Genomic DNA, 11,762 nt, shown 5'->3' on the forward strand with positions numbered 1-11,762 from the left:
TAAGAGGCAAAATAAGATACAGAACACAATAATCGAATTACAAAAATCACTAACTGAACGGATATGCAGAATTTTCAACAAGAATGATTAAAAAACACTATAGAAATATGATTATATTAATACACTGAGATAATGATGAAACGAGCGACTTCGAGGCTAGTACGGTTACAAATAGGCTGACAGGACGCGATCGGGTAGGTAGTTGAGCGGAAGTTGCTACGTTGTGCAAAAGATCTGAATACTAAAACGGTGTGGATCATTCACACAAAGAGAAGTGACTATATATGTTATGCCAGACTGTATATACAGAGGTCTCTGAGTCAGGGACCGGCAGTTGTTCCATGGACCATCTCGGCTTGTTACTTTGTAGTTAAGTCTGTACTGAACTCACAAGCTCCGGTATATGAAATATTATTGAACCAATATTTTTTCGACACACGCGTCCATGCACGATGATGTATACAGGTAAGATGGGCTAGCGTTAGCTAGCTAACGTTACATTTTCAGATATTACACGTTTTCTGATTTTTGACAGAAGTGGCTTCATTTCAAGCTAGTGTACTGTTAGTTAGCTGGCTCCCTAGCTGACGTTATTATTTGTTTCCCAGAGCCGTGTGCTGTTCTAGTTCGAGCCTAATGTTAGCTAGCTAACATTGAACATGGTTGGTTAACTCCCATCGCTATGGCATTGTTGCCATTGTTCATTGTTGTTTAACTACCTAACGTTCGCTGGCTGGCTCGTTAGCTAACGTGATGTGTGTGAACTTACAATTTGTTTACCCAGCTAGCAAGCTATATGTCTTAAGCTAAGTGTACTGTTAGCTAGCGTTATCTGTTTCCCAGAGCCGTGTGCTATTCTAGTACAGCCTAATGTTAGCTCGCTAACATTGAAAATGGTTAGTTAGCTCCCAGCACTGTGGCATTGTTGCCACTGTTTATTGTTTAACTAGCTAACTTTGGCTGGCTGGCTCGTTAACTAACGTGACATGTACAGCACATGTTGAATATGGCCGGTGTCAGTAAAACGTCTGCAAAAAAAGTGTAATGAAATTGTTGCCAGCAGAGCTGGTGTGGGTGTGAATTATCCTGAATGCTGTAGACGAAGAGCTCTTTACTAGATAGCAAAATATTCAAAGGTGATTTTCTCAAAAATGAGTTTACAAGTTGAGCAACTTTCAAGGCAGATTTACTTTCCCATTGTTCCTCAAATGCAGTGTATGGTATACCATTTTGTAGCTCGGAGTCTCTACTTTTATATAATGTAAAAAAAACACTTTCAAATTTTGCTACATAAGACCAAAACATGTGACTCACCACCTGGATATCAAAACTGTTTTTCTTTGTCATTATGGGGTATTGTGTGTAGATAGATGAGGAAACATATTTTTATTTAATACATTTTTTTCACAAGCTGTAACTTAACAAAATGTGGAGAAAGTCAAGGGGTCTGAATACTTTCCGAATATAATGTAGGCCTACCATCTACTGCCGTTGTGCTCTTGAAGACACTTAACGTAGAACTGTCAACCCGCCATGCCATCTGGAAAGCTCCTGGGTGTGCAGGCTTTGCTTTTGATTCAGCCCTGAAAAGCTCAAGTCTTCTTTATGGTCCTGTTGATCGGCTGATGTTTAGGTTACAATATGGTTAGACCAGGGCTTGAGAATATGAATATGTTCTTTAAGTTAAGATAGGAGAGCCAATCATGTAGGAACCAATCCAATGAATCATGTTTATGTATGTTTTTATGTAGCCGTATGTAAGGAACGCCCTTTTAGAGCTCACTTCAGACCGGTACTTTATGCATCTAAGTTTGACTGTGACCTTGTCGTAGAAATATTCGGCCAATAATATTTCTCAGATGCCAGAACTTGTGAATTCAAATACACTTTATTACAAAGTAACAACCCGAGCAGTTCCATGGAACAACTAATCTTTTCAGTCTCAACACTCTCCTTTTATACAGTTTTACCCTTACATAACATACATAATCGTTTACATAAAGTGGAGTGACTTATACCCTTTAGCCTTGGCCACCCTTATCTTTTTTGCCTTGCACTCATTTTAGCTTAGTTTCCATTCTCTTATTGGCGTAGATTATATTGGTGGCGTGCACTCCTAATGCAGGTGCATGTCTAATTGTGCCTGTCCAATGGCCATCACAAGACCAGGCATTACCCAGAATGGCTAGGCCTGTGTTGATCCAGCTTTGCACAATCATATGGATTCTGCTTTCATTCTGCTTACACATGTCTAATGGTTAACCCAATATTGATTCTGCTTACTACTTCTAAGAAAACAGTATAGATACTGGAAAATACCCACAACCTCTGTCTTGGATATTCATACTGAGAGAGATTTCTTCAAACAATCATCATTTAATATAAATTAATTATTGCTATCATGAAGCCGTCAACACCACACTCTTGAGTGTGTTGCCGAGAGCTTAACCTTTACAGACAACGCAGAGTTCTTATATAGCTGACACTAAAAATGCTTAGACGTGACTGGTTCCACCCCTCCAATGCTGATCAGGGGAACCACAAGCCATCCTGTGGTCATCTGCACCTGGTGCTGTTTCCCAGATGCAAGAATGATTAGACACAATAAGGGTTATCTCAGTTACAACCACCACATCTTGTCTCTGGAATGTGGTCTTTAGGTTTTATCACCAGGTCAACTCTCAGTTTAAGCCCCAGGGGGCCAACTCAACCCACAGACACAGATGAGAGCGTACTCATCAAACCTTATTTGACAAATAAACAATATTATAACATCATCTTGTAATTTTGCTCTTTACACCTCTCCAGATTGTTGACAATAAAGAGTGATTCATTTAAAATTGACAGAGTTTGATTTATTTTATTTAACCAGGTAGGCCAGTTGAGAAGTTCTCATTTACTACTGCGATCTGGCCAAGATAAAGCAAGGCAGTGCGACACCAGCAACACAGTTACACATGGAATAAACCAATGTACAGTCAATAACACAATAGGAAAAAAAGTGTTCCTGTGCTGAATTTCCACGACAGGAGATCTATGTACAGCAAGTTTGGCCAATTAGGCTATTCTTATAATATATTTTTTTACGTTGTCGCAATTACATGGCTACTGTTTAATAGAGGAATCCCAGCTTTCCAACGGTGTAGATTTATTTAGGCTCTACAGTGCCGGTGGAAAAGCAACAACGACATTAATGCTTAGCTAACTTGCGAGAACTGCTCCAAGGTTTGTATTGGCTATCTAGTTAGTCTGTCATTATTTTATACCTGCTGAAATGCTGCACTCTCTCCTCAGGCAACAGCCCACTGGCACCCACGTAGCACACACCGACACGCACAGAAGGGTCGTTCCGATAATGGCTGATATGTAGCTTTTTAAGTGATTGATTTAAAAGCGTGCCTTCATGAATTACATTAACAAAAATAATATATGACTTTTCATGACCTGCAACCCCTAATTTTACGGTTTAGAACAGCGCATCATGGGCATTGACTGATGGCTTTTCATTATGTGCAATCTGGAACCGCCTACTATCACTCACAGATTCAGACTAGTGACAAATAAACCTGAAAAGTGGAATTAGGAAATTAATGTCCACTATCCATTGCTATTCAATGCAGATCCCATCTTCATTCCGCTTTGATAAACCTGTTTTGTCTATGTGTGAATCTAGGCCAGCCAAAGGCTACTTTTGTTCATTTTTATAGAGGAACAAATATGCAATCCCCCCCAAAAAGTTGCCGTGTCGGTATGGCGCTCTGGCTGAAGTTAAGCACTGCTCAGCATTGCAAATTACTCAGGATAAGTTAATACCTTCTTAAATGATATGTTTCATTTGCAAAGTATTTCAAGAAACTGGAAAACATATCGAGCAAGTATTTTTATATTCCACAAGTATTAGCCATTTTGTACAGATAATTATCAGACTCAAGTAACAAATGCTGGTAAACACTCAAATACAAATAGATTCAGGTAAAAAAAAAAAAACACAAGTAGGGCACTAGGTCTTTACTAGCCCTGTGTTAGCGGACATGTATCAATGTTTTTCAGCATTAATGACAGATTTCTTGTTATCTAGGCGCAAACCAAAATGAAGCATGCTGACGCCTCAACTCCACCATAGTTCTTTGGACAAAACTTATGGGGAAATGAAGCACAAAGGCTTCATAAATGAAAAAGGCCATGTTGACTGACATTATCTCTTATAAAAAAATGTACAAGATCTCCTAAGCCTGTGTTAACATTCAGACCTTATTTTTGGCGTTTGTACCAATGCCCTGTTCATTTTCCTAGTGATTGGACGATTGATTCCGGAGTGCCGACGCAGTTTTCAAAGCATTACTGATCCGGCACAATGTACCAATGCTCGTTTCAAAGTAACATTGTCACGTGATCAATGACATCCGGAGCTTTGTTTTGATCGCGTGGTTTTTCAAACTGTGGCAAGATCCCACTGATTTCGCTGTGGTTTGGTGCTTTCTTTGATTCAAAGTGGCTTTCAAACATCAATCCTCTAATGGACACTGTACAATGTAGCTAGGATTTCTTTTCATGTTTATTTTTTATTTTTATGCATTTCACCTTTTATTTAACCAGGTAGGCTAGTTGAGAACAAGTTCTCATTTACAACTGCGACCTGGCCAAGATAAAGCATAGCAGTGAACAGACAACAACACAGTTACACATGGAGTAAACAATTAACAAGTCAATAACACAGTAGAAAAAAAGAGTCTATATACATTGTGCAAAAGGCATGAGGAGGTAGGCGAATAATTAAAATTTTGCAGATTAACACTGGAGTGATAAATCATCAGATGGTCATGTACAGGTAGATATACTGGTGTGCACGAGCAGAAAAGTAAATGAATATAAACAGTATGGGGATGAGGTAGGTAAATTGGGTGGGAAAAATACCAATGGACTATGTACAGCTGCAGCGATTGGTTAGCTGCTCAGATAGCAGATGTTTGAAATTGGTGAGGGGGGTAAAAGTCTCCAACTTCAGCGATTTTTGCAATTAGTTCCAGTCACAGGCAGCAGAGAATTGGAACGAAAGGCAGCCAAATGAGGTGTTGGCTTTAGGGATGATCAGTGAGACACCTGCTGGAGCGCGTGCTACGGGTGGGTGTTGCCATCGTGACCAGTGAACTGAGATAAGGCGGAGCTTTACCTAGCATGGACTTGTAGATGACCTGGAGCCAGTGGGTTTGGCGACGAGTATGTAGCGAGGGCCAGCCGTCTAGAGCATACAGGTGGCAGTTTATTTTTTATTTTTTTATTTCACCTTTATTTAACCAGGTAGGCTAGTTGAGAACAGGTTCTCATTTGCAACTGCGACCTGGCCAAGATAAAGCATAGCAGTGTGAACAGACAACACAGAATTACACATGGAGTAAACAATTAACAAGTCAATAACACAGAGAAAAAAAAGGGAGTCTATATACAATGTGTGCGAAAGGCATGAGGAGGTAGGCGAATAATTACAATTTTGCAGATTAACACTGGAGTGATAAATGATCAGATGATCATGTACAGGTAGAGATATTGGTGTGCAAAGGAGCAGAAAAGTAAATAAATAAAAACTGTGGGGATGAGGTAGGTGAAAATTGGTGTGCTATTTACCAATAGATTATGTACAGCTGCAGCGATCGGTTAGCTGCTCAGCTAGCTTATGTTTGAAGTTGGTGAGGGAGATAAGTCTCCAACTTCAGCGATTTTTGCAATTAGTTCCAGTCACAGGCAGCAGAGTACTGGAACGAAAGGCAGCCGAATGAGGTGTTGGCTTTAGGGATGATCAATGAGATGTGCGTGCTACGGATGGGTGTTGCCATCGTGACCAGTGAGCTGAGATAAGGCGGAGCTTTGCCTAGCATGGCCTTGTAGATGACCTGAAGCCAGTGGGTCTGGCGACGAATATGTAGCGAGGGCCAGCCGACTAGAGCATACAAGTCGCAGTGGTGGGTAGTATAAGGTGCTTTAGTGACAAAACGGATGGCACTGTGATAAACTGCATCCAGTTTGCTGAGTAGAGTGTTGGAAGCAATTTTGTAGATGACGTCGCCGAAGTCGAGGATCGGTAGGATAGTCAGTTTTACTAGGGTAAGCTTGGCAGCGTGAGTGAAGGAGGCTTCGTTGCGGAATAGAAAGCCGATTCTTGATTTGATTTTCGATTGGAGATGTTTGATATGGGTCTGGAAGGAGAGTTTGCAGTCTAGTGTTGATAATGGGATATGATAGAAGGGTGAGTCGGTCAAGGATCGATGCAGACAAGGTGGTAGATTGTACGACAAGCGACAGGTTTATTCAGAGTAAAGATATTTGGTACAGCGTATATACGGGCCCCTCTGTTAGCTCATCAGAGACTAGCAGAAAAAGCACCTTGCTAACAGTGAGTACAAGCTTCATATACACAACAGAAAGTAAGTTGATTTCTAGGAGATCGGATCTTCGGATTGGATCAGGCTGGGGTGTAGTCGTCCGGCATTGGCTCTGTTGTCTGTCCTTCATCGTAGAATCCTGCCATGCCTGTTCTTGGTCGTCACACCATGTTCAGCTGAAAAGGGGATCTGGTGTGTGCGCTATCTTCAGTCACACAATGTTCGGCTGGGAGGGAGATTATGTGTGTGTGCTAGTTTGTCTGCAAGTCAAGGCTGTGTCTCTTCCTCCCAATGTGTGGGTGTATGTCTTATCTGTGTGTCCTCGGCAGTTAGTGTGTATTGTATGTGCGTCGTCCCTGTCTTCAGAGGAGTTATGGCCGAACTCCCGGCTAGCACCTGTGGCTAGGAGTATCCTGTTGTGACAGTGTTCTGGATGATCTAAGTAAGTGTGTGTTGTCCCAGCTATAGTAGTGTAATGTCACCTACATAAGGAATTAGCAGTCCTCTACACTAGCCAGACACCTAGGTACTTATAGGTGTCCACATATTCAAGGTCGGAGCCATCCAAATGGTGAGGAAGTTACTCTTAAAGAATGACCAGGCATCCTCAACTGACGGGATGAGGTCAATGTCCTTCCATGATACCCGGGCCAGGTCGATTAGAAAGGCCTGCTCACAGAAGTGTTTTAGGGAGCGTTTGACAGTGATGAGGGGTGGTCGTTTGACTGCGGCACCGTAGCGGATACAGGCAATGAGGCAGTGGTCGCTGAGATCCTGGTTGAAGACAGCGGAGGTGTATTTGGAGGGCCAGTTGGTCAGAATGACGTTGATGAGGGTGCCCTTGCTTACAGAGTTAGGGTTGTACCTGGTGGGTTCTTTGATGATTTGTGTGAGATTGAGGGCATCTAGCTTAGATTGTAGGACTGCCGGGGTGTTAAGCATATCCCAGTTTAGGTCACCTAGCAGAACAAACTCTGAAGCTAGATGGGGGGCAATCAATTCACAAATGGTGTCCAGGGCACAGCTGGGAGCTGAGGGGGGTCGGTAGCAGGCGGCAACAGTGAGAGACTTATTTCTGGAGAGAGTGATTTTCAGAATTAGTAGTTCGAACTGTTTGGGTATGGACCTGGAAAGTATGACATTACTTTGCAGGCTATCTCTGCAGTAGACTGCAACTCCTCCCCCTTTAGCAGTTCTATCTTGACGGAAGATGTTATAGTTGGGTATGGAAATCTCTGGATTTTTGGTGGCCTTCCTGAGCCAGGATTCAGACACTGCAAGGACATCAGGGTTAGCAGAGTGTGCTAAAGCAGTGAGTAAAACAAACTTAGGGAGGAGGCTTCTGATGTTGACATGCATGAAACCAAGGCTTTTTCGATCACAGAAGTCAACAAATGAGGGTGCCTGGGGACATGCAGGGCCAGGGTTTACCTCCACATCACCCGCGGAACAGAGAAGGAGTAGTATGAGGGTGCGGCTAAGGGCTATCAAAACTGGTCGCCTAGAGCGTTGGGGACATAGAATTAGAGGAGCAGGTTTCTGGGCATGGTAGAATATATTCAGGGCATAATGCTCAGACGGGTATGGTGGGGTGCGGGTACAGCGGAGGTAAGCCCAGGCACTGGGTGATGATAAGGAGGTTGTATCTCTGGACATGCTGGTTGTAATGGGTGAGGTCACTGCATGTGTGGGAGGTGGGACAAAGGAGGTATCAGAGGTATGAAGAGTGGAACTAGGGGCTCCATTGTAAACTAAAACAATGATAACTAACCTGAGCAATAGTATACAAGGCATATTGACATTTTGAGAGAGACATACAGCCAGGCATAAAGTAATCGCAGGTGTTGATTGGGAGAGCTAGCTAAAACAGCAGGTGAGACAACAGCTAATCAGCTAGCACCACAACAGCAGGTAAAATGGCGTTGACTAGGCAGAGAGGGTCTGATTAACTACACACAGAGCCTGAGTTCGCGGCTGGGATCCGACAGATAAAAACATAAACAAACGGAATGGAGTACCGTGATTAATGGACAGTCCAGCAGGCATCAGCTATGTAGCCAAGTGATCAGGGGGCAGCAGTAGATGGGACAGGGAAGCTGCCACTACGCTTGCGACACAGCGTTTTAAAGTTAGCAGCCCGGGGGTATTAGGGGGGGTTGGCAGGGAGATGTGACTGTCTCACGGCTAACTGGTGCTAGCTTCGTGGCAGTGGCGTTAGCCAAGGTCCCGAGTTTACAGCAAGGATCCGGTGGAGTATTGGGCTCTAGCCGTGTATGAGTGTGGTTCGGATGAACAGCTGAGTAGGCCAGGAAGTGGGCCTCAGGGATAGGTCCGGTACTGCGTGAAAGCTAGCTGTGAAGATCAGAAGTAGTGGTCCAGGGATTACGGCAGGAATCCGGCGTTGTTATGGAGAGACAGTTCGATACTGGTAGACTGGCGAGTATTATCCTGCACAGCCAGCCATTTTTTTTTTTGCCTTAAGGTAAAAGCCGCTAGCAGTGGCTAACAATGACTAAATAGCTTGTAGCTGGTTAGCTTCTGGAGGTTCTTGAATGTGTTCTAAAATGAAAAATAATAGCGATTCCGCATCACATTTGGTGAGGCAGGTTACCGGAAGGTATAATCGAATTAAAAATCGGAAAGAGATTGAAAATAAATATGGGTCCAGTGAGTGGTTGGGCTGGCGGTGGACACGGCGATTCAGACAGTTAGCAGGCCTGTGCTGTCAAGCTAACAGATAGTAGGCCGGGGCTAAACAAGCTAGCAGTTAGCAGACCGGGGCTAAACAAGCTAGCAGTTAGTAGACTGGGGCAGGCTAGCAGTTAGCAGGCCGAATTAGCAAACATGCGGATAGCAAGGGCTAGAATGTTAGCCTTTGTGGGACGTAGAGATGGGGTTAAGTCTGTTTATGCCTCTTCATGCGGTGACATCAATAGACCGGGCGTGGAATTAGTAGGGTTCCAAATAGCTCTAGGTAGCTAAACAGGCCTAGCTGGTTAGCATAATGGGCCTTCAGCGGGCGTCGCGCCTGAGTCCTCGGGCAGATTATGTCGGTATTCCAGTCGTAGGGGATCTGCGGGGTTCCATGCCCCGTACCGGCTGTAGAAGGGGTCCGGATATTGTAGCCCAGGAGTATGCTTCGGTGGTAGCACAGGAGCTCTGGCCGGGCTAGCTTCAAGCTAAGTGGATGGAAAGGCTAGCCAGGAGTAGTCATCCGGGGTTGCGGTTAGCCAGATGAAAATGTTTAGTTTGCGATGGGAATCCGGGGATAAAATTAATAGGTCCGTTATGCTCTGGTTAGAGTCGCGTTGTTCGAACTGGCGAGAGCTTTCCGGGCTAAAGGTTAGCTAATGACCGCTAGCAATGGTTTGCTGACTGATAGCTGGTAGTTAGCTGGCTAGCTTCAGTTGAGGGTTTCCAGATCCAAAGTAAATATAAATACTTTAGAAAAGAAAAAAAGCAGATCTATGCTACATTGGGTGATGCGGGTTACAGGAGAGTATTTAGATGTTGAGGTTTAGTAAAATATTTTAAAATATATGCTAAGAAAAATATGTAAAACGATATATACAAGGGACACGACAGGAGAAGACGTCTGACTGCTACGCCATCTTGGATGGCATGTAGCGTCACCTGAATGATAGCTCAGCAGGTGGTCAGGAGCTGTGTTCAAATATCCATAATAACATACACTACATAATGAGTATGTACCACATACTATTAGTTCATTTTAGTATACTTTAAACAAACGGTATCGTTTCAGTTGAGCGTACTAGCGCTTCGTCTGTCTACAGGAAGTTGATGCTGTTGCTATGCAACCTCTTGCTAGCTTGTTAGCATAACAAATGACTAGCTAGACATTTTTACAATTTCGGGTGTGTTCGAATCTGAAGTGCCAGAGTGCTCAGTGTGCTTTGGGCATTCATAAATTCAGAGTTTTGTCAGATTGTCCATTCGTAGGGTTGATCCGAGCGTTCTGACCTTAGCTTGAGTGCTTGAATGCCATTGTAACTGGCTAATGTTGGCTAGATACTTCCAGACACAAATGTGAGAACATCTCACTCGGACCATTTTACCCGCCCTAGCAGAGCTGTTTGGGCTGTTTTCATGCTATCCAGAGTGTTGGTGACTAATTGTGTTGCTGGAAACGATTTAACCTCTCTGTTCGGGACGTGAGCGTCCCACCTTTCAACAGCCAGTGGAACTGCAGGGCGCCAAATTCAAAACAACAGAAATTCCATAATTAAAATTCCTCAAACATACACCATTTTAAAGATCAAATTCTCGATAATCCAACCACAGTGTCTGATTTCAAAAACGCTTTTCGGCGAAAACAGAACATATCATTATGTTAGGTCAGCAACTAGTCACAGAAAGCATTCAGCCATTTTCCAACCAAAGAGTGGCGTCACAAAAAGCAGAAATATAGATTAAATGAATCACTAACCTTTGATAATCTTCATCAGATGACATTCATAGGACATCATGTTACTGTAATTTCATTATTCCAATATGTTTTCATTAATTGAATTCACTTCTATTTTATGAGAATTTGTAAGATTATTGTTTGCATAAAATAGACGGAGACCAGTCTTATCAATAATAGATAATAGTGTTTATTCTCGGAGTGCGCTGCCATGTAACCAAGAACAACAGTTTATATACAAAATATGATGTCATTGGTGAATGAATCTCCCCCTCTCGACCGAGACAAAGCAATTTTAAAAGTTAATTCTGACCCACTAGCACACACACAGGACACACAACATAACTGAATTAACTCTTGACCCCTCACCATTGTCGATCACCGCTTAGCTGACAGTTCTAGTTAACAAAAAACCTAGGAATGCACTCACTGCCTTATCTAATACACCCCAGAGCTAAGTTTCGTCGGTTCAACCATAGGGTCATTAACCTATCTGCTTACTTAACCCACAACCCATTCCTTCCCAGGCTAGTTGGAATGGTGTTCATTACGTTTAATTACTCCTTGTCACATAATCCCTTTTTATGAACTCGTATTGTTAATCAGATATAATAAAACAGAGCTTAAGTTTACTTAGTTACAGTTCTATTTAAAATGAGGATATTGTTTAGTCATTTATTCATTAAATTCCTAACAACAATACATGTATGTTTTGTTTTGTTCGGTAAAGTTCATATTTATATCCAAAAATCTGTGTTTACATTGGAGCGTTACGTTCAGTAGTTCCAAAACATCCGGTGATTTTTGCAGAGAGCCACATCAATTACAGAAATGCTCATAATAAATGTTGATGAAAATACAAGAATTATGTACTGAATTATAGATCCACTTCTCCTTAATGCAACCGCTGTGTCAGATTTAAAAAAAACTTTACTGAAAAAGCATACTCTGAGTACGGC

The 11,762-nt window shown here is 42.6% G+C and overlaps 1 protein-coding gene across 6 annotated transcripts in view; it reads left to right on the plus strand.

Moving 5' to 3' along the window:
• The first annotated feature begins 200 nt into the window (after nucleotides 1–200).
• LOC124038619 overlaps nucleotides 201–11,762 on the plus strand; it is a 39,747-nt gene continuing 28,185 nt past the window's right edge. For 3 of the 6 annotated variants that reach the window (XR_006839382.1, XR_006839385.1, XM_046354693.1), the window contains exon 1: nucleotides 207–465. Coding sequence is in view for 2 of the 6 variants with exons in the window: in XM_046354693.1 (XP_046210649.1) it covers nucleotides 446–465 (20 nt within the window). In the remaining 4 variants the exon portion in view is untranslated. Of the gene's footprint in view, nucleotides 466–11,762 lie in introns of all 6 variants that reach the window. The other 3 variants (XR_006839396.1, XM_046354710.1, XR_006839384.1) reach the window with 2 other exon arrangements.

This window comes from Oncorhynchus gorbuscha, linkage group LG01, assembly GCF_021184085.1.
Source record: "Oncorhynchus gorbuscha isolate QuinsamMale2020 ecotype Even-year linkage group LG01, OgorEven_v1.0, whole genome shotgun sequence".
Lineage (NCBI taxonomy): Eukaryota > Metazoa > Chordata > Actinopteri > Salmoniformes > Salmonidae > Oncorhynchus > Oncorhynchus gorbuscha.